The sequence below is a fragment of the Protomyctophum bolini genome (assembly GCF_963924005.1).
Source record: "Protomyctophum bolini genome assembly, chromosome: 11".
In the NCBI taxonomy this organism is placed as follows: Eukaryota; Metazoa; Chordata; class Actinopteri; order Myctophiformes; family Myctophidae; genus Protomyctophum; species Protomyctophum bolini.
The window spans coordinates 26,080,758-26,104,701 of record NC_137872.1 but is presented as its reverse complement, the minus strand read 5'-3'; the positions used below and the strand labels follow the sequence as shown (position 1 = coordinate 26,104,701).

Below are 23,944 nucleotides of genomic sequence, written 5' to 3'. Positions count from 1 at the left end.
GCGCGGTGCTCCGTGCCCCACCCCACCCTACCCCCGCTCCGACTCGGTCGCACTCCAGTCTGTACAAATGTGTTTAATTATCCACTATAGGAGGTGCAACGTGTCGTTATTAGTGTGACAGTCAGTCAGTGACAGCTGATTCTGGGCTGGGCTCAGTGGGTTGGTTGGAGGCTGTCTGATAGTCACAGAAACAGAAACATTAAAACGCCTGCGGTCCCAGAAACATGAGCCCAATGCTAGCTGGCCCCGCCCATCACAGATGATTCGTGATGTCATGTCACACAGTGGAACTTTTCCGTAGCAGGAGGGCGGTGTCGCTCGCCAAAAAGAACAGATTTGTATTTACCTAGCAGTAGCAGAGTACTCACGTTCAACCCCTTGCACAGTGCACACACATAAATACAAAACCTGGGAACTGACCAATACAACCACCACTGTCTGTTGGCCACTGAGCAGCTTCACTGGAGAAGTTAGTGAGTTAGGGGTTCAACGTCAATTCCTTGCTCAAAGGCACTTCAGCAGGGTGTTGAGTTGGGGTAAGTGTAGCTCTGCTCCATAGAGCTATGGATCAGAGCTAGGGTAAGTGGTGACAGATTCTTCCTGCCGGTGGAGGGAATCAAACCTGGAACAAGTTCATTCCTCTAACACTGATGTGCCAATATTCTTTTTGTTTATCCTTTATTTGCATGTTATATTAACCGTAAAAACTATTTTAATAGGCCTGTTTATTTCAATTGGATTAGGCTATTTTAGGTAAGATTAAGATCCAATTTGTCATACTATTTGTCATTTGTCTGAAATCTATACCCTTGGTGTCTTAGATTTGGAACCACTGTACATGTTGGCTGCAATAAAATTCAAACAGTCTTAACATTTAATAGAAGTAAAACAAAAGTAATAATTACACAGCTGTATTCACAAAAGTCACAACTTTATTGCACCTGTATAGCTAACTACATACATTTTGGTAAGAGCCACCAAACTCTCTTCAGAAAAGGCAATGCAAAATAGAACCATCAATCATTCATTCTCACACACACACACACACACACACACTTGTAAATACCTGCCCGTGTCAGTTTCTTTTATAAATCAACTTCACTGCCCATGAACGTGTTCTATGAAATTTCATTTCAGATTTCAATGAGTTGTTAGGACCTTTCTTACTGCACACACACACTAGGTTGACACAGGGCTGTAAGTCTTGCATGAAAACAGACAGCTCTCAAACAAAACAAAACATATCTGCAGAGAAATTCTCAAGTTAACACCCACAGACTGCTCTGAATATTACTAGCACATTAAAGATTGGTTGTTTTCTTTAAATTATATTTATATATCATGTGAAATCCTAAAATTGTTATAGCCAATCCAAGGCAACATCTCTATAATGACAGGGAAATAGGTGGGCATATCTTTACAGCAATGGAAGTGAACAGAGGAAGCACAATGTGAACTGTACAGTCTTCTATAATGGCAAAGCATCTTGTATGACATTGATATCTCTATATACTGTATCTGTTCCCAGTTAAGTGGAAGGTGTTCCCGTGGTTTCCCTGCATCTGGATTACTTGTATAAAAAACAGTTTCTACCAGATAAAACTGTACATGGCGGAAAATAGTGACGCAGAGCAACTCTGAAAAGCGATTAAGTGTGTGACAGTGATCTGGGTGGGGGGATATGGTAAGAGATTGAGCTGGGATGGGGTATGACTGGTTTCCTGAGGCTCAGCCCAGTTCCTAGGTCACCAGCTTGACTGTCAGAAAATTGCATAGAGATAAAGACAGGGAAAAGTAAAATACTAGCATCTTGCAGCCTCAATCTAAACACAGTGCCTATGTAGTAATAACCCTTTTATTTCCATTCACCAGTAAATAGATTGTGGTAAGGCCTGTTATAGACAGGAAATCTGTCGGTGTTTAGACACAGGACTGGTGAGGTGAGCTACATGCACAGTAAACTCCTCAGTGTTCATTTAAACAGAGTAACAAATAGAGGTGGATCACTCAAATAGATCTTTCCGAATTTGCCTGCTGAATATATTTTGTGACAGGGATACTCCATACAAGTTTTGAGTAAAATGTTTCATCATGGTCTTTTTTCCCATTTTTTTCTCTTCCTTTTTTCAAAAAAGCCAACAAGCTTTAGCTTGATGTATATATGTTTAAAGTGGTAAAACCGATTCTGGTGCTATGTTCATTCGTTTTTGCTCTTGCAAAATCTGACAACACTGGAGGAGCTACTTAAAAGACCAGAGGCGGTTAGGTCAACGACGACATTCATTAACTAGCAGTGAAAAGTGAAGATGACAATGAACCAAATGGGCCAGCTCCATTTGTACACTGTTAAATCTTAATTACTCAATTAATTTAATGTTCACAGATACATCCGTATCCTTTCATCTGTAAACACACATTGCACACACGGAAATCGAGTGAGTGAAGGATGCAACAAACTATTGTATCCAATTACTGTAGCATGAAAGTACAAACAGGAAAAAGCTTTAACCATTTCTACAATCTGTCTAACCGATTTTGTGACGTTGCCATGTTTAAAAACTAATTCCAAACCTGGAAATTATTCAATCTTCTTCTCACACATGGAAACAAAAAGTTTATAAAAATGTGTGTGGTATGTTCAGAAACTGCAGCAAAAAAATAAAATAAAAAATGTATAAAATAAAATAGGATAAAATAAAATAGTGTTAAAAAGTCAAATGATTGGGATCCTTGCAATTTGCTATACAGTAATGGGAGCTTTTAAATCACGTTTATTTTAAGGCCACTTCTCTGTAACTACCTAGCTTAGTAAAGCCCTCAAGTTGTCAAAAGCAGAACAGTTTACCCTTTTGAACAGGTTTCAATACAATACAGTATGCCAAGATGGCCAACAGTTAGTTACACTTACCATATTAACCCCTTCACACATATGCTATATTTTGCACCTAATTTTGATACAAGCTCAACATTTTCAATATAATCACCAAGGCTCAAAATATGTAAAAACGGAAAATAAGAAAATACAGAAAATCAATGTCAGGAGGAAAGCCATGGCTCTGTAAGTGACTCCATGCAGAAAGCAGCTTACATTATGTAATGTATTGTGATACATTTCATTTGGATTAATGAGTTAAACCCTACATACTTTGTTGAGTGGTGTCCCCCAGATGTCTAATACTAGGCCCCTTTTTTCTCTCTATACCAAATCTCTTAAATTAGCTGATCTGCAGTACAAGCTCATGTTGATAGATTGCTATTTTTGTCGAATGTCTCCCCCCGGGATAGAGATGCTAGGGTTTGTGATGTTAAAAGGGGGTGTGGGTGGTCACCTCCCTCGGCCCATAGGTAGTGAAGCCTCAAAGTGTGTCATGTTTGCATTGATGGAACAAATGACCTGAGCAGTGTGCCCCGTTGCTTTGGCCTCGTTTTTCATTCTGTCATTCAGCTCTGGATCGAACACAACAAGGCGGACAGAAAAAAAGGGTACAAAAGTAGGGTACATTGTTCTGGGTTTGTGTTCAGCGTCCCCACAGCAGTGGTCCAGGGCTGTCAACGACGGATCCCAAAAGCCCTCTTCCCTGTAGGTGTCACAGACCATTTCATCCGTCTGTCCTGGATCTTCTGGAAGATGTTGCTACCACTCCGCCACTTCTCCTTCTTATGGTTTTTCAGTTTTTTTACCTGTTCATCATTCACAAGTGGAAAACAATGGCGAGATGTAAATAAGATGGAAAGTCAAAGTTACCGATCACAAGGCACTGAACAGCAGAATGAACGTAACCCAAAGACCATAATGGTGGTCCGATATGTCTTCACCCGTGTGAAGTGAGGGGCGCTCGATCATAATACATCATCTCATTCCGGCCAATTAGAATTTGCGTCCTCACCTTCGTCTTCAATCTTTGCGTTTACAAAAAAAACACTGGCCACTCAAAGCTGGCCATTCATTGTCAATGGCATTTAATGTTTGTGTTGGGACAATGACGTATAACTGGCCATTCATTATCAATGGCATTTAATGTTTGTGTTGGGACAATGTTTGTGTTTACACTCACCCTCAAAGTTGGACATAGGAGAGGCTAGCACCCCTCAAAACACCAGTTTGACATGTATCAATGCGCACTGCACAGTTACTGCACTGCTGTTGCCACATATCATTCACTAAACTCACCCCACACAGGTGTCAGGTTTTTTGTACTACTGCTGCCTGCTGGCCAGACTGAGTAGCTACTACGAAACTACTGAATTCAACCCATTTAGACCTATCCGGCATTTAAGGTAAAACAACATATATATATAGGTTATACCAGGTCTAAATGGGTTACTGAAATCAATTACTACAAATACTGTAATGTTATGCTTGGCTTTTTTCTTACCTTTCCACTGTCAAATTCTTCATCCCACTCGTCAATCACAGTCTTATACTTGGCCTGGCGGGTATCTTGAATGGAATCTCTACTGATTGCAGAGGCATCTCCTTCCCACGTCAGGACTGAAGAAAAAAAAAAGCAAAAAAAAAAACATCTGTATTAAATACATTTGAGTGCAGTCATACAAAGAGAAATGGTGCCAAGAAACCTAGTAATGAATCGACCAAAGTTCTTACTTTGGGCAACATTCAGGGAAGACTTTTTCAGTCGTCATATTGCCATGAACTGCACATCATTGGCACCCGCCATTCCTTCTCTAATTTTTCTGTTCTAAAATTATGATAGCATAAATGTGCCCACATAGGTTTGACGCTGAGTGCAAATTGCCCTCGTTTTGCATACAATTGAAATGATTCAAATGGCAATGTATAAATAGTGGCTTTGCACCATATCATTTGTGTGCTAATGGATCTTTTCAAGGAGCTGGTGGCGAGGCATAATGGTCCTACCAAAAGCCTGAAAATGGACCAATGAATGTAGTAATGAAATGCTATTATAATAATCGAATTCACAAACGACAATGCTTTTTGCAATATAATAATTCGGTCCACACTCGTTTCCACAGGTGAAGTGTGTCCATTTACCCATCCTTAGTACGCGTACTAGTACTATTACTATTAGAACACTCAGGGAGCAGGGAACTTTCTCAGGGACACTTCAACACAGGGACCTTCTGATTCTCAGACTGCCTACTTGGGTATGGCCCCTCTGATGAGGCAAATGCTCATTTACAAAGGAAGGGTCCTTTTTGGCAGCAAATGCATAGATATTACCCATCATCAAAAATATGCAAATAGCATTGAAGTACAGAAAAGCCATTGAAATTGGCAGTGCAGTTAGGGGTGAATTTCACCCTTTGAGAATTACAGTTTCTTTCCATCTCATTTTAGACGTTCCATCCTTTAGTGACTTGGCCCCTCAGTGTGAAGTTTTTACCTGTGGCTCCATAGGCCTTATCTGTAGCGTTCTTGAGCAGCTCCTCCACAACACCACTGCTCTTTTTCCCATCCCAAGCCATGGAGGTCGGGCGATGAGGCGCATCTCCAGATTCATGGTGTTCGGCAGCAGGTGCCTTGCAGCGCTTGTAGCCATCTTTCACCTGGCTATCCCACTCTACTACAGTGACTGGAGAAAGAAAGCACTGTATGAGAGAACCAGCAAGCACAAGGTCACTAAAACATGCTATTCTCATAAGCTTACAGCTCCTGTTCTGTATATGATGCGGTGAAATTAATTATCAATCACGATGGTCCGATGAGGTTGAGAGGTTTGTGGAGTTTCCGAGAGTTGCTTTGATCCATACGGGTGTGAAACTGCAGGTTTGGGGTTGGCATGGCAACAAGGATAGTACATTGCATACTGCAGTCTGCTTGCCGTTTGGATAGGGTACATAATGTACAGCTTTCCGAAAAGTTGGTTTATTTCCATAATTCCATTCAAAAAGTTTAACTTTCAAAGATTATAGATTCAGTGCACACAACTTAAATGATTTCAATTATATATTTGTTTATCATTACACAGTTTTGGCTTCCAGCTCATAAAACCCACTATAACAGAATTTCAAAAAATTAGAATACTGTGAAAAACAGAAATGTCAATCTCCAATACTCCAATCCCTTTGCCTTCATCACTGCTTCGATACACCGTGGCATTGAGGCAATCAGCCTGTGGCATTGTCCGGAGTTATGGAAGCTGAGGTTTCCTTGATGCTTGCCATCAGCTCTTCTTTGTTTTTGGGTCTGGTGCCCCTCATTTTTCTCTTGACAATACCCCATAGATTCTGGGTGCAATGTCCAGTGCAGGTGTTGTTCTTAAATCCAAGGTCAACGCAACAGTCTACCAGTGTCGAGTTTATACCGTGAGTGGCCTCATTATATTATTAAGAGCCAACCCAGCTTATATTTTGTAACTTCATGTGTCTGTCGTTTATGTATAGATGGTGCTATTAAGAAGTTCACTGTCTATACAGTACATACTCTGTGTTATAAATCCTTGTATCAAACAATTACAGTATCTCAGGGATGTAGATATTAATAAAGGTAATTGGGGGGTAAATGTGTGTTATACTATGGGGATGCAAAGGGCATATTATGAGACATGGTGAATGGGACATAAAGGCAGGAAGTGTCAGATGACAGACAAAGGAAGAGGCATGCTTTACACAGGGCATGAGGCAGGATGTGCATGGTTCCTAGTTTCATTCAAGACACGATGTGATGGACAGGAGACATGACGTGTTTGCGTGAGTGTTTATAATGTGTTATAAGTACAGTCAAATGCTCTAAATACAGTCATAACGATACGCTTATGCAGTCGCTATATCTGTGAAATAGTATGTGTTTTGTGTTTCTTTGTGTTAAGAGTTTATTACCTAAGCACCACTCTGAATAATCGTGTGCTAATGTTAGGCTAAAAGAACAATTAGCTGACGCTATTGAGCTATGTGAATGAGTGTGTTATTAGATAAGTGATTGTTTGCGAGCATTATTGCAACTTTGAGGAAGTGTGTGCTTGAGTAATATAACGGTGTGTGTTTAAATCACAAGTTACCATACCTGTCTGTTACACTCCTTTACGGAGGGTTGAATCAGTAAAGCGAAGCTATGAAACAGCAAAGTTCAGTTATATCCATACAACCAGAATGTTTTAGAGGACTTCATGATTCCTTCTGCTGAGGATCTGTATGGAGATGCAGATTTCATCTTCCAGCAGGACCTGGCCCTTGCCCATACCGCCAGACGCACCACAACCTGGTTTGATGCCCATGCCATCACAGTGCTTGACTGGCCTGCCAACTCACCGGACCTAAACCCCATTGAGAATCTACAGGGTATTGTCAAGAGGAAAATGAGGGGCACAAGACCCAAAAACAAAGAGCTGATAGCAAGCAGCAAGTTAACCTGGGCTTCCATAACTCCTGAGAAATGCCACGGCATATCAAGGCAGTGATAAAGGCAAAGGGATTCCCAACCAAGTATTGAAGATTGACATTTCTGTTTTGAAAGTACTATATTTTGATTGATTTGATGTGATCCTAATTTCTTAATGTGGCATTCAGATTAAAACATGCTCTGCAAAAACTGAGGAGTAAATGGTGACAGTATTCAACATTTTTAAAATTCTGTTTTAGTGGGTTTTATGAGCTGGAAGACAAAATTGTGTAAAGATAAACAAATAAATAATTTACGTTGTGTGCACTGAATCTATAATCTATGAAAGTTAAACTTTTTGAATGGAATTATGGAAATAAACCAACTTTTCCATGATATTATTTTTTTTGGAAAGGTGCTGTATGTGCGGGAGTAGCAGCGTGTGCACATGGAACTCACCAGTAGCGTGCCTGCTTATGCCGTCATTCTCTGTGGTGTTCTTGGTAGGACGGGGCTCTGTAGGTTCACAGTCATTGTTTTGACCATTGGAGATGTGCCTGCTTTCCTGACCCACATCTGCATCCTCTTTTAGCCTCTTCTTTTTCTTCTTCACTTTCTTTTTCAACTCAATCACATCTCCAGACCTGCTGCCAGACACACACAGTAGAGCAGGGTATGAGACATTGTTATATAGGGACACAAATTCAATCCTCATAAGGTTAAAGCCAAAGTGATATAACCCACCTTTCTGAGTGTTGTGTAACTGCATTCTGCAGATCCTCTACCAGTTGCATCTTTTTCCTCTTCTTTTTTTTCTTCAGCAACAATGCAGAGTGCGGCCCCTTTTTCTGAAATGCATCACTCTGCACCGGAACCGACTGGGGACTCTGTGGCCGTACACCCTGCGGTTCGAGCAGAGCTGGCCGAGGCTCTCCTTTCGACTGCTCTGAATTTGCCTTGGAAACAGGCGTCAGGTTCCAGTGCCCACCTTGACACCAGTCTTCATCCTCCCGAGCTGCGGGCGATGGTAGGTGGGACTGCACACACTCCCTCTCCTTTGGCACACTCTCTTCTCTGTCATTCTCCACCCTTTTTCTCTTCAGTTTCTTCTTCTTGCACTTCTTCAGGCCGACAAGTTCCGTGGGGTCTGCCTCTGCGGCAAGGGCTGTCGCTGGTTCCGCGTCGCCATCGACCTCAGAGTGACGTCGCTTCTTTTTCTTCTTCTTCCTCTTTTGGCCGGGCATTTGTTCTGATGGGCTGCCGAGGTCCGGTTTCTGGGGACTGGAAGACATGGGGCTCTTTGGAGAGGGACTGGGAAGCCCGTTGGTTTTGAGCGAAAGGCTGGTGTTTGGTTTCTGTGGTGTGGCGCTGGCGCTACGGGATAGTTTCTGAGGGCTCTGTTGTTTGAGGGGTCCATTTAAGACGACATGGGCTGCAGGTGACGACTGCACTTTGAGTGGATGAAATGGACCAGCTCTGCGAAAACAAATCGGTTATAAAGACTCATGTCAAAATCCCTTAGTTCCATGTGTTAAGTCAGTGTTTTTTCCCCGGTGTGTGCATTACCTACCTGTGTATGTGAGTGAGTGAGGCAGAGGCGAGGTGATGAGGATGATGCATGGGATCACTGGGAGGCTGGCATAGCAGATGGGGTGGAGCATCAGTGCTGCTCGGACTCCGGCTGCGACTGGCCTGCAGTTATCGACATAAATAAAAACTTGGTGGTCTAAAGAAAATACCCATGAATGTGACAAAACAAATAGGAAAAAAGGAAATAAAAGGGGCAAAATGAGGAAAAGGGACCCATTGAGAGAGGTGGCAGGAAATGACGGAAGGAAAACAAATAAGGGGGGAAGGGGCATGGCAGAGAAGAATTAGAAATGGTTAGAAAAAAATAAACTAAAAGTAAACGAAGACAAAGAAATACTAAACAAGCACTATAGGTGGTTCATTAGACAGGAACACAAGCGAAATCGGCACTCGTAATGAGTGCCGATTTCGCTTGTGCATATTGTGGTTAATTTAAGCCAGTCATCTGGAGCCATGATCCTACCTATAGAAATCAATGGTCATATCGGGGGATTAGCAGTGTGGGTGCACTGGTGCAGGGAAACAGGGAACCAAGACAAGGAAAGTGGCACAGTAGTCGCTGTGGAATCATGGGAACCATGTTCACCTTCTTGGCCGACAGGGCGAGTTTCTTGGCGGGTGGGGGTGACATGGTGCTGGCGGATTCGGACGTGATGTTGCCAAGCACCGGGGGTTTTAGCTTGACCGTCTTCTGCTCGTCTGGGCCCTGAATGCGATCCATGCTCTTGGCTGGAGAAGCCAGGCCAAGGCCATTGGAGACTTTCTTAGGAGTAGAGGGAGTCTCGCCAACCGGAGCACTTTTAGGCCCAATAGAATCCTGGATAGAAAAAAAAAAACAGGCCATCGTTACCTTCGAAACATGCCCTTTCATACGTGCAAAATAAATTGTGTGGATATGTGCAAAAAAATGTTTGCATTACCTTGGAGTCTGTAGTGTCAGCTGAGGAAGAGTCTGACAGAGACTTGGCTGAGGTAGATGTTGCCATGCCCCTTCCCTCGCTGCTGTGCCGTTTGTCCCCCTCAGACCTGCCCACGCCGTTGGAGGGTGCCGGGGTGCTGCAGCGTGACTGCGCCTGGCTCTGGGGAGAGGGCTTCTTCAGCTTCTTGAAAGGCTCGTCGATCATTGTCGGCCCGCTTGGCAGCTTAGGGGGGCCGTGGGAAGAGGAGGTCCCATTGGAAAGTTTGGGCTGCGCCTGGGAGACTACACCATTCCTTGAAATTGCCAGACCCAAACCTCCGTCCATGGATTGGATTTTACGCAGCTGAGCAGGCTCAAGTTTCTGTGGAGATTAATGAAATACATAAAGTAAATGTCATTTAAAGTGAATGGAAAACGTATAGTTGTTAAACAAAATACACTTTGTTTAAAGGATCATACTGGTGTCAATACACATACTGTATCATACATACATACATACTGTACAACGCGATGTAGACAAATGTGTCTGTTACATACCTTTCTGATTTGTGGGGAAGACAAAGGCCCATTCAAGTTGGCCTTCTTTATCTGTTCAGATGAAATACTGTTCTTCCCAGGATGCACCATTCCCTGCTTGGCAGGCAGCCCATCCACATTTTTCTTGGTATCTGGGATCCTTTTAAAAAAAACACAAATGTTATTAAAGATGTCCCGATACAATTTTTTCATTCCCGATCCGATTCCACAACTTGCGTATAGGCCGATAGAAATCTGATAATAATAATAATTAATAAATCAATAAACAAACAAACAAACAAACACTCGACACATATGCTATGCTAAGCTTTGTCTGTTCAGCTGCATTCCTCACGTTGGTCAGGGACTGCGGCAATGTTTTTTTCTATGTTTGTTCCGCTGCAGCAGCTGTCGGCTCCCGTGTTGTTTCGACTCGGTGCAGAAATGCAAAGGTATCGCATTTGGGTTTAATACAATGCATTATGGACAGATGTCTATTCATTGTGGAAATGCTCCCTTTCGTGCATGCAACAACTGTGGTCTTTATTTTTTTTAATGTTACCAAACTTTTCACCGGTTCCATCATACTTCCACGGCAAACGATGGCGAACCACGCAACCACCCGTCGCGTCCCAGCCCCCTTTATAGTGAGTGGCCAATGACGTCAGCCGCTGTGGCTATACCCGATAAGCCAAACACTTATTGATACTCGGGTCTAAATCCTGACCCGGGTTTGTAATGGACCCGATTTTAGGGCTCCATCCCTACATATCAGGCAGTGTTTCCGATACTGGTATCGGTATATCTCTAGTGTTTATATACTGAAATGTCACTTCTTGTAATACGGTCACAGCTTACCTCAGGTAGAAAAGGACATAGGCCTGCTGGTTCAGCACCACTTTGATATTACTGGAGTGTGCCATTGAATCATTCATCTGGTACCACTGTCCATTGCTTGCCTATTAGAAAGAAACATTTTATATGGTTTCAGAGAACTTTGTGTTTTGAAAACAGTACTTACTTAGACCACTTAAACACTATATACAGCTCCATCTCAATGAATTAGAATATTGTGTAAAAGTTTTTTAAAACCTTTTGTTTTAATCTTGATTACGGCATACAGCTCATGAAAACCAAAAAATCCTATCTCAACAAATTAGAATATTTTACGAGACCATCGACCATCTGAACTTACAGTATATTAATGTATGCAGTTAACACGCTGAGCGGCATGAACTCAGTTCTCCGTCCTATCAAATAGTAATGGTCAAGTGTCCGCATCGCTCCACAGGTTTGCTTTGATAACAGCCGTAAATGCATCATGCCCAGACCTAGAACCGGCCCAGCCCCCCACCCAAGTACACTGCCTGCACAATACAACTAAAATTGTAATGTGATGTCTCCGCCCCCTCCCCCCCTCCCTCTCTGTCATTACCCCCCACCCAAACTTGCCTCCCCCCACCCCCCTATCCTTTTTCTTTTCTTTTCTGAAGATGCAAGTAGGCCGGGCGCAGCGCACGCTTGCGACCAGCAGCAATAACTTTGGTCTGACTGATGTATTTATATGTGTTTCAAGCCTTATGACCTGCTGTAAAACCTTTTGCCCTTCGGGGACACTAATAAACAACCTTGAAAGTTGTATTGTTGAGTCTCATCTATCACATCTTCCTCTTGACAATAAAACCTAGATTCTCTGTGGGGTTCAGGTCAGGCCAGTTCGCTGGTCACAGTAATACCATGGTCAGTACACCAGTTACTAGTACTTTTGGCACTGTGGGCAGGTGCCAAATCGAGCTGGAAAGGAAAATTAGTATCTCCATGAAGCACAATATACTCTAAACGGATGGCTGTGTTGAAACCATTGTTATGTTTTCACTGTCAGTCTCAACACAACCATCTATTATGATATTTTACAGCACTGTGTGCCTCCGTACTTTGACAAGCTTTATGTTGATGCAGATCTTCCTTTTCAGGCAGCACTTGGCACCTGCCCACAGAGCCAAAACTACTAGTAATTGGTGTACTTAACTGACCAGCCAACTGGCCTGACCCACAGAGAATCTAGGTTGTATTGTCAAGAGGAAGGTGTGAGACATAAGACTGAACAATACAAATGCATTTACAGTTATCAAAGAAGACCTGTGCTTCCATAACAGTGCCACAGGTTGATCACCTCAATGCCACGCCCCATTGATGAAATAATTTGTTCAAAAGTAGCCCAGACCAAGTAATAACTGCATACATTAATATACTTTTCAGATGGTCGACATTTCTCGTTTCTCGTTTTTTTTAGTGGTCAAATTTGTTGATAAGACTTTTTGATTTTCATAAGCTGTATGCCATTATAATCAAGATTAAAACAAAAAAAAAAGGTTTTAAATACTTCACTTTCCACCTTGGAGACCATTCTGTGTTTTAAGATACCTCAGACTTGTTTCTTTTTACTGCTGGGAAATATCCCTGAAGAGTTTCTAAGCAACAAGTAAGAAAGCGATCACACAATGCCAGTACCAACAGGACCCACCAACGAAAGAACATTGGATGGACATTACTGAGGAACTTTATGTTCTACAAGAGGATAAGTTCTATAAAAAGTGGGATCTCTTCTTTCAGCTAAGAGATAATGTATGAGGATTTCAATGAATGTATCTTGTAATATGAATAATGCAGCCTTATTTGTTTTTCTCCCTTTTCTTTTTTCGTATTTGTAAGTGAAAGAAAAATAAATAAAGAAATACTTCACTTTTTGAATTATATTCCGGAAGAAAATGAACTTTTACACAATAGTCTAATTTATTGAGATGGAGCTGTACTGTATCGACCAGTGAACCACAAGGGTCTTTCCTTAGCCTACAAATTTTCTCCCTCTACACAAAATCTCAATCTACAAGCTTACACAAAACATCACATTGTGAGCTAGTAGATCTAGTAGGGAAAAATAATAAAAACATTAACGTGCAACATTTCATTACCTTGACATAACAATAATAGTGCCCAGCATGACAACTGTAGCCAGAGTGCACCAGAACTGCATAAAGGCCATACATAACAGGATCGCCCGAGTTCTGTGACATGTAGGGGCGAATATTCAGGAATTCTGGGTAGCCAACCTCCTGGGGGACACAAATGCACAGACACACACACACACACACACACACAGTAAAAATATATATATATGAGAATGTACTGACATTGAACTGAAGCAGCGTTTTCAAAAGCACCAGGCTTCGAAAGCATTTTGTTTACCTTGGTTATTTTCCCCCCGCTGAAGTTGGCGAACCTCTTGAGAGACAGGGTCAGTACGTTAGACGTTCGATGGATTGTGAAGCGCTTAGTGGCCGGCACTTTCTTCTTGCACCTGGAAAATAGAGAGACAAGAATGATGTCTCAATGAAAGACGCTTGCCAATTTGTTTTGCTCTTCTGTCCACGGGGGTCGATAAAAAAATAAAAAAAAGTCATTATACAGGGCCTATTGATCTTTCATTATACAGGGCCTATTGATCTTTCTTGAAAATGTTAAGATTTGTGTGAAGTCTGTAGGCCATTGGTTCTTAAAGTGGGGACCCCCAAGAGTCCTTGAGGGTGTTCCAGGGGAAAATGGTTAATGTAGCATCACAATCTGAATCACTTTATCCATTTACACGTTGGCTATTCAAAAATAGCAGACCTACAAGGTTACTTCATGCCACGCTGTGAGCTTGAATATCTGCATTTTTTTTAAAGGTTACTTACTTGGCACACATGTAGGCGTTCTCTCCACTCAAAACGTCTGGCTTAACAAACAGCTCCAAGGCTCGCACGATGTTTGCTGCTTGCTGGAAGACAGGAGGCGGTAAGGCGAGCTAATCAATGTAACTGAACTTAAAGTAAACCATTACCATGCATATCATGCATTTTTATTCAAACATACCCGAATCTCAACAGCAATGTCCAGGTACGGATCATATGTGTCCGACACACTTTTGCAAATCGAACACTTGACTGAAAGGAGAAAATGCACATTTAGTCAGGTAATATTATCAGAATAATGTCAAATCTGGGAATAATTTTTTTACCAAGAATTTTCTTCACCGATGTGTTTGTAAAGGTGTCTAGTACTAACATATCCCACATTGGTTTCTATTCAACCACCCTAGGATAGTTTGACAGCTGCTGAAAGTTGGGGTACCATTATAACCAAATATTAGACAAAATGTTCTAAATTTAATTATAATTACTTTAAGTAGCATGTGACATGTAAAACTAGGGGATTTTCGTGATTCTGAATCCATTCCAAGCATTAGTTTTGCACGAAAAACAGTCCTTGGGCTAAATTCGGCCATAACCACACTACGTGCTGGTACTATGAGTACTACGTACTATGTGCTGACCTAATCACATTTGTGATGACGGCTATGGCGGTTTGTAGAGTGTTTTTTGTGCAAAACTAATGCTTGGAATGGATTCAGAATCATGAAAACCCCCTAGTCCCATGCTACTTAAAGCATAATGAAATTTAGAACATTTTGCCTTATATTGGTTACCCCAACTTTCAGCAGCTGTCAAAATTTCCCCTAAAATCCTATAATGTAATTTTATTTAAGTGCAGACTTCTAGAAACAATTACTTTTATCTTCCTACCTCGTGACCTCAGGTACCCTCCAAAGATTTGGTGGACCAATGTAGTGGCCTGGGTCTGTCTGTCAAGCCTAAAAGAAGGAAACTTGCATGCTAAACAATATTCAAACAAAACGCTGATTGTGTTGCAATTGGATAATCACACAGGGAAAACGATCTTACTTTGGATAACCATTTAAACAGGCCTTCTGCATAGCATCAATGGTGTACCGCAAAAACTCATGGGCATCCTCTTGACTCCCAAAGCGAAAATGTCTTGCAATTTCTGTTAAACAAAAAAATAAATAAATAAAGATTGCATGTTAGACCCTCTGAGACCCTTGATTCCAACTCCTAACAAGAAAACTGGAAATTGTGAGCTGGCATAAGTATAACGTAATCACCACTATCGCTGCACATCCACCACATAATATCCCAGAGTAGTTAATGAATCACTGCAGAGTGGGAAAGAGGAAATGACAGTGTGACTGAGGGACCAAAATGAAGCCAACTTGGGAGATTTATAAGAAAAACAAGTTAATTAGCCCCGCGTCTTGATACAGTAGAATTGTGAGGGGATATGAATGTTTCTGTGCTAAGGCTGAGGCTTGTCCTCACAGTCTGCAGTCACAAGGAGACAGAGGGCATTGAACGAGGGAGGGAGGGAGCGGGCGTAAGGGAGAAAACAAAGGAGGAGGAGAGATCATTGCTGCAGTACATGAGGAGCGAGGCAGGAGGAAAGCAAAGTGCTGGACTGTGGGGTAGTTTCCCGTGAGATTGCAGACAGAGTGGTACTTCTTTGTAACGGTCCAGCTTGCAAACCTCATCCACATTTGTTCCGCACCCGTCCATTAGTTCACAGGCTGCAGTCTCACAGGGGTCACTTCAGCCACTATAGCCCTGTCACTGGGACACCTTTATAATAGCCAATGTTGCATCATCATGCTCAATTCTGCCGGAGTAGCCTCTGGCACCCTTTAGTGTCACTCGATGGAACATTTCTCCACTCTACGGTTTGAGGGTTGTCTATAAATTAAACTTCAAACTTCCCAGGCACAATTTTGGCATTTAGGAGACGCCATCTTATCCAGTGCGATTTCAAAGTGCTGGGTTAGTGTAAGCATCATGAATCCCAGCAAACCAACAGGGAATAAGTGATGGAGGAATTTAAATGCTACAAACTACAAGTGGGCATGGTGGCAGTCTTACTTTTCAGGTCTCGGATGAAAGAGACTGGCTTGATGGCGTTGCCTGTGTTGGCGAAGGCTTGAATGATGTGGTTCTGCATTATACAGATCATACAGAAGCCTGACTGGTGACCTGGAAGATTGAACACAAAGCCATAAAAGATTAGAGACCAAGCGAGTCAGAGGTTAAAATGTGAAGAATTCCACACAGCATCCAGGAATCATATACTCACAGGCACGGCTGTGCTCCTTTGAGAGTAGGTAGTTGGCAAGCGGCGGGGTGTAAGTGAGACACTGCACAGTTGAGTTAAGGAAGCAAGTGTTTCCCAGGTTGTGGAGACCCGCTCCTACCCTGTACACGCGTTCCCATTTCAGGGTAAGTCTGTTCCCTTGAAAGAGCAGTTTCTGTGGGGCAGGGATGCCATCGCTCTGGCCCCCGTTCAGATTCTCTGAAACTGAAAAATATATAGTTAGTACATTTAGCAGCTGGGTGAAGTTCTGAAACAACAGCCAGCCATCAAAAAATATTTAAAATAAGGCAATCGTATTTAAATGGCAACTTGAAAAGGTTTCTCTAAAACGCAGACTATCACTGTCCACTGCTTTGTGTGAAAGGCTTTCTTACCTTGTCTCTTTATCTGGGCTGGCTCTGTAGTTCTCTGTCCAGTGGCGCCCTCATTCCTGGGATTGAGGAGGAAATACTTGGTTTTCAGGCCATCTAGTTGATAGGAAAACCCCTTGGTGGCAGGCTCAAACTCGATCTTCTGCAAGAGGACCTTCTTGGCAGAGGAGGCCAACAGCTTGTTGAGGTCGCTCTCATCACCGGTGTCCTTGCGCCCAGGTTTCAGGGCCTCCTTTAGTTTATCCACTATTGGCATTGTTGGAACATCACTGTGGAAAACAGATTCCATATCAGGGCTAGGGGTCAAACAAATCATCATCTATTTAAACCGATTGACAGACCGGTCTCAATTGTCCGACTATGCCAATCGATCTCAACCAGGACCGTACATAGAACTTATTTATTTCGACACTGTTTGAGCACCTCACGTTACTTGCAAAGCCTGCTTAAGATATGGGATTTCCCTCTCCAGAAATCTCCAAAATGAGGTGCGCTGAGTGGATCGGATTGAATCTGTTGACTGGCCAGATGTGCCTTAATCTCAGGCCAAAGGGTCGCATATTTTTCCTCTTTGTTATAGACTTGGTCTGGCTGTGCAGCAGGAGATACCTCGGAAGATAGAGCCGCCCCGTGCAAAACTTGAAGATCTCTCACAAGATATGGCACTAATGGCAGACAGTGAAATATTGAGTTTATAATAGAGCGTCGCAGTCCCGCCCCCTACAAGGGCCCAGGAAATGATTATCCGTTCATTTTCCTCAGACATTTCAAAAAGTATTTATTTAAAGACCTTTTAAACCTCGTACAAAGCCAACTCTTGTCATGACAACAATTTTTTTTGGGCCGAACAAATAATTAGAAAAACGGCAGGTTACAACACTTTGTTGTTTTTCTTCTAATTATTCGTTTGGTTCACAATATTGTGTTTGTTGTCATGAGTTGTCACGACTCGAGTTGGCTTTGTCCGTGGCGTAACAGTCTTTAAATAAATACTTTCTGAAATGTCTATGGGAAAAATGCATTGGGAATCATTTCCTGGGCCTGGCGTCGTCATGAAAGGGGGCGGGACTGCGACGCTCTATAGGCCCAGCCCTATCTGGGCCCTCATCAAACCCTGTATATTCAATACACTGCCACCTTTTAAAGATCTCCATATATGGAGCTGACCTGTTTTGATCTGACCTCATCACACCCTGTACACTCAGGTTAAGATCCATATATGGCCAGCGCACGTGACCTCATCCTTTAGGGTGAGGTAGATTCTCGCGCTCAGGCGTCTTACTGGTAATATACAGATATTTGAAGAGCACTAAGCACATCTGAGGAGCTACAGTAGCAGACTCTTGGCAGCTGTTCCTACAGTTACGCAAGACAATAGGCCGCAGGCAAACTGTTAGAAATTAAGTGTGTATCTGAAACTATGCAATTAAGACATACAGTATAAGATAAAAGAAGCAGCTGCCATTACTGTAAGGTCGGTTTCTCATGAACTGTTGTACATCCCTATATTATCACTGCCATCTGCGTCTGACAACTGTCAAGACAAATTAATGCCTGTTCTCCTATTAGACTTAATGTCCACACATTTCTTAATCAGCAGGACACATATTTGTGGAGGCCTTTTACTGCTCCTATACAGTATGCCTGGTACAGCCCCCCCCCCCCCCCCCTGTCTGAAAAGACTATCTATTGAGATAACATTCTGTTCTATCATGACAATGTTCCAACTACTGCTATCAGAGTGGTGAGTGAATGATTTCTCATGTGTCATTTATTGCAAACATTAACGAGTAGGAAAGATGTGTAACAAGGAACATGTTACCCATGAAGTGAGGCTGAGCATAGAATAACATGGTGTGATCTAGGCTGAACCCTTGCAGCATCTATGGTCCCCTAGAAATCTTAAATACCCAGCTAGAATATATTATCTGGTGCTAAGACATTTTGGTTGTAGACGCTGAAACAACTAATTTACTACAGTGCATTTCTGTCCAGTCCTGCGACCAGGTCATAGTTAAGAATGATATTTGTATGCAATACACCGCGACATGCGTATCAAACAGCAATGTGTAGCTCTGTATTAAAATGTGCAACACAAATAAATATTAATTGTATGTCTTGGAATTAATGTCTTACCTACTACATATCATTTCCCAGCCTCCCAGGTGTTTTTTTTTTTTAGGGACTTTTTTTGTGGCTTTTCTGGAATGGCTCATTGATGTGAAAATTAAAAGATGTAGATTGGTACATAATATACAGTTAAGCATTGAACAGAGACCATAAGTATGAATCTCACCAGAGTGGGCAGTGATATGAGGAGAGGGCTGATCATGCTTTACATGCACAAGGTCACGCTAACCTTCATGTGTGCTGCTGATAGTGATACAATTAAGCATGATGACAAAGCCCAGGCTCCCTCGACTGCAGAATGGTGGACATAGCAGGCATATTCGGTTTATACAGCAGACTATTCAAATAGATTACCCTGCCTTTTTAAAGAACGTTAGACCGTGTTTTTCCTTGCACTACCATCCATAGTACATCATGTACAGTAGTATAAATATGCTACTATGCTCACGCACCTTATCTCTTATCTCAGGTACCATGTGTAAATAATTTGTTTGTTCTCTTTGATGATTTCTCTTCCCCACCTCCCTCTTCTTCCCTCTCTTTTTGAGGGGCACTAGCCCCTCCTTTAGTATACACAGGTTTAATGTTTGTCTTTAGTTCAATGTTTGTTTTGTAAATGCCATTGACAATGTACATCATAATGTGCCTCATTACGTCATATTGTCTCTTTATTGTTAATGGCGTTTAATGTTTGTGTTTGTTTCACGTCACAATTACATCACCTAATAAACATGAGTTAGAATTTAATATATTAGCGCCCCTCACTTCACATGGGTGTGATTTTTCTGTGGAAATAAAAAACTTTTCCACTCACTTTTTTACTACCGATGTTGTGTGATGTGGCAATAAAGCCGATCCTACAGGATTTGGGCTAGACCAAGCAGCAGATGTGATAGATGGTACACATATAGTCAAAGTAAAATGTGCACCATGTGAGGGAAGGGAGTGGGGTCTCTTCTCATGGCCATTGACTTGGCTTAAGTTACAGTACTTGGCTGTAATCGCCTGTTTTCATAAGAATTGTGGAAGACGATAAGTGGCAAATACTTCAACCCACTGGGTGGTCTGAAGGAAGCCAAACAAAAATAAGTTTTACTCTCATGTACCTAGTATACACAAGATGCAACAATAAAGCACAACCACGAACCATGGTCAGATTTAAAGAAAATATGTTTTAATGGCATACTGTGTAACAACAGTCTTTTGAAACAGCGATTCGCCGAATTCAGTTTCAAAAAGTTGCACTCCAAAATGAATGCTGATTTTGCAGGATACTAGCACGACAAGGATATATGGAAATGCATTAAAGGATGTTGTCAGAAACTGTATATTAACTTAACTTTAATTCAACACATTTCCACCAATAAGTACATTGTAGATTGTTGTGTACGTAGGCTTATATGCTGTTGGAAGACTTTGTCTGACTCTTCAAGTCACACATTTCAATTGGACAGTCAGACAATCCACCAGTGTACGCACACACACACACACTTAAAAGAGGACCAACAACAGGCCCTTGGCGATAGGGCCTTTCTGTGTGGAGTTTGCATGTTCTCCCCGTGTCCCCTAGGGTAGATACCCTCACAAAAACATGCCGTAATCCTGGTCTCTACCCCTGGCCAGCCGGGGCGCCTGATGGAGGGGAAAGGAACTGGTCGGAATAACGTGTCCCTTCCATGCGCTACGTCCGGCAGGGGAAATTCCCCTCTGTCAGGTGAAAAGAAGCAGCTTGGACTCCTCATGCATAGAAGGAGGCATGAGGTCAGTCCGCTGCCCGCACTGGTTGGCAGAGGAAGTGTAGCGCCCACAATTAGATAATTGGCACTGGGTGAAAAGAAAACTGGGTTACAAAATCGTGGGATAAAAAAATATTAGAAAAAAAATAAAAATAAAAGAGGACCAACAATGTCAGAGCCAAGACTTTTCAACAAAAGAGTCTAGAAGTAGCTTCCCCCAGAGAGGGTGTGCTGTTCATGGCAATGCAAACTAGTATTATCTAGTGTTCAAGTGGACATTGGGATCCAAGCGTAACTCTAGCGGAGACTCAAGAGGCCATAGGGTCACAAAGACCTGTACAATTCATCCCTCTAAGGACCATGAACAGCAAATTAAGCAGTCGAACCACTGAACCAGACTTTTTTTGCACTTGGGACCAGACACTGCTATCCTCAGGGCCCTGCCGCCAGCGGGGCTAAACTGTCCATCTTCAGTGGGGGGAAATTGCATGTTCATTAGGTCCTCCTATTCGTTGTGTTCATATCAATGTGGGCAATACTGAACTTAAATAAAAGCGATGAATTCTGTGGAGTGGTTATGCATAATTTTAATATGCAAGATAAGACCTTTCTTCTTTCATATCAGCAAAGTAAGTCAGCTATTTATTTATTTTTACAAGAATTGCTGACAGGACCTGAAATTTTCAGATTATATAAAGACATTTCAGATAAACTACCATACAATATGATAAACAGCTGTAGCTGTAATAAGTAAGCAGCATCATAGCGGTTTAGTATCAAAATCTTCACCAGAAAAGAAAACCTCAAGGAGCAGCTAAACTGATTCCAGAGAGAAGAGAAGCGCTCACGCCTCACAAACCTCAAACCATTACGAGAGAATATGTTATATCACACTCATTGGTAGACCAAGCATTACATTTGATTTACTTTAAAGGGACACTATCTTTCTTGCTACTGATGATGTGCCCTTCAGCTCATTCTCATTGCATTTTTTTTTTAACTTTTCTTTTCTGACAGATATTTCCCCTGTTTTGGCCTTTCTTTGTGTTCCTACAATTCCCATGATGCAATGTCCTCACAAACACATGGCCATGATTCAATCAACCAGATTCCTATTCTCTGATGTCTGTGAACACAACAAACAAGGACAACGTTTCACAATGTCACACTAACTAACATTAAGGATTGTAGTAGTTCACCACAGTGATATCATTGAAGTAGAATGTTTTATGACTGCTATAGAACATTCATTGGCCTAATAGTAGCCTTGGAGCAAGGCTATCATAGAAGCATTTTAATCAATATTGACATACTGTATATCATAGTAGATATACGAAAGTAAAAGTCAGACTCGAATACATCTGGTAGTCTTGATCCAAGGCTAGCCAAATAGCATTACAGCAAATAGACATAATGTGTGTCCCTTTAAAAGGTTTACTCTGTAGGGTCAATCAAGTACAAGTGACAGCTCAAGTTCAGACAGACCACAGGGGGCTGGCCCAGACAACAATAGCCTCATTGGACTACTATACATTTAATTGTACCTGTGTCAGCAAACAAGGAATTGATAATGGACACAATAATGGCTTATCCTTATCCATAAAGTAATCAATCTTCTGATGACAATTCCAGTCGACTTTATACATTCTTAGAAGACATATGATTTACCATACTCAAAATCTGTGTGGCTTGGCATTCTAACTAAAATGTATTAGTGGAATAGCTGCTGCAATACAATATGGAAAAGGACCGCGTTAAATACAGGTGTTAAATTCTCTTAACTGAACGAAGCCACGTGGCATGAGCGTTATTAGTATGCGTCGGCATATACTGTATCACCATATGTTGACTGTAATATATTTGGTTGGTTATTTTATATGCCTGGATTTAACACAGTGACAACTTACTCCACCATGAGTCGAATCTGTTGCTGTATGTATCCGCACCGTGTTTTAATACTATCACAGACATTTATGTTTACGTATGTAGAATGGGGAAGTAAAGAACAATCTCCCAGCTTTCATTCAAACAACGCTAACTACAATCCATATCCTATGCTTAAAACATTAATATATTATGATTATTTAATTTCCAGACAACGTTTAGCTCAGCTTGGTCACCAAAGAATGCCATGTTTTCCCCAAACCAACCAAATGTTCCCCATGCGGTGTGTGCAGCCATGCAGCCGCCAAACTGTGGACTGGACCCTCTGCTGCTCTGCTGGGCCAGGGACTGGAGTGCAGTCATCACTGACGACAGTTGTGTGGCAGGCAGCTAGCTATGTTGCTAACGACACCAGCAGGCAACAGCAAGACAACACGAACATCTGACAACTAAAGATAAACACGCATCTCATAGTATCAAAAAACGCGATATCGGCCTTTATCGCTCGTTCGATAATAACGATAATATCGTGACGTTGCTTTTTAAAACATCTGCTGTCGCAACAAGAAGGTCCCCATAGCTGTTCTCTGACGTTAGCGATTATTTAGCCCCAGCGTGCTAACGTGGCGATAGCCTGCCCTGCCCTGGCTGCAATGAGGGCTAACGCCTCGTTTTTAGCCCACTGTTCACCGTCAACATGTTCATTTATTGAGCATAAAACGACACAATCCTCTCACCTTGGCTTCAAATGTTCCAAAGAGAATCAGTGTGTAATAATAAAGACGCCTGGTAGAATCCTTGCTCTCGTCGCTTCTTTTTCGCCCATGCTGCATTATGAGAGGGCGTATACGGCGGCGGGTGACGGACAACGAGTCCGCCAATCAAAACAGCGGATGGTTTCTTTGACGCACGCGAGCGACCAATCTATCGACGGTCGGGTTTTTTCTTTTTATTAATGCCTGCTGCGTTTATACTTTGGTTGCGCCGTGTCGCGCGCCGAAAATAGCCGATCTACAAGCTCACATGGCGTCGCTCTGCGAAGCGATGTGAGCTTGTAGATCGGCTATTTTTTTGTGTGTGCGCGCGCGCGACACCGGCGCGCGACTAAAGTATAACTGACCCGCTGTTGTCAGTGGCAAACAACACGTGACTTTCGGGTATTTCTGCGTGATGATACTAACTGTACATGATAAAGTCTCGTTTATTTATGCTTGGTAGACCGTAGTACGACGGCGTCGCTCGCCAAAAATAACACACACACACACACACACACACACACACACACACACACACACACACACACACACGCATATATATATCATATCTCATAACATAACATAACAGTCAACAACAACAAACGACTGTCATATGGATATCAGTGGCTACAGACACGGACACCTCGGATGGTCTTTAACACATGTATTACCTGATTACAGTATCTAATTTTAACCTTGGATCAACA

General features: G+C 42.2%; 1 protein-coding gene across 3 annotated transcripts; it reads right to left on the bottom strand.

Moving 5' to 3' along the window:
* Nucleotides 1–912: 912 nt before the first annotated feature.
* Nucleotides 913–23,336, bottom strand: usp36 (ubiquitin specific peptidase 36). Of its 3 annotated transcripts, none has more exons than XM_080776594.1 (20): nt 23,220–23,336; nt 16,736–17,001; nt 16,344–16,565; nt 16,133–16,243; nt 15,107–15,209; nt 14,948–15,015; nt 14,238–14,308; nt 14,060–14,142; nt 13,572–13,683; nt 13,298–13,438; nt 11,184–11,284; nt 10,347–10,485; nt 9,811–10,170; nt 9,477–9,707; nt 8,871–8,992; nt 8,045–8,776; nt 7,760–7,947; nt 5,367–5,555; nt 4,377–4,492; nt 913–3,681 (listed from the first exon to the last, which is right to left on the bottom strand). In XM_080776594.1, the coding sequence occupies exons 2-20, from the start codon at nt 16,986–16,988 to the stop codon at nt 3,550–3,552; spliced, it is 3,474 nt and encodes a 1,157-aa protein (XP_080632720.1). In that variant the 5' UTR covers nt 16,989–17,001; nt 23,220–23,336; the 3' UTR covers nt 913–3,549. The 3 variants fall into 3 exon arrangements, with proteins under 3 accessions (XP_080632720.1, XP_080632721.1, XP_080632722.1); XM_080776595.1 differs by having other exon boundaries at nt 7,760–7,944; XM_080776596.1 differs by lacking the exons at nt 16,344–16,565; nt 16,736–17,001; nt 23,220–23,336 and adding an exon at nt 15,328–15,378 and having other exon boundaries at nt 16,133–16,228.
* Nucleotides 23,337–23,944: the final 608 nt, after the last annotated feature.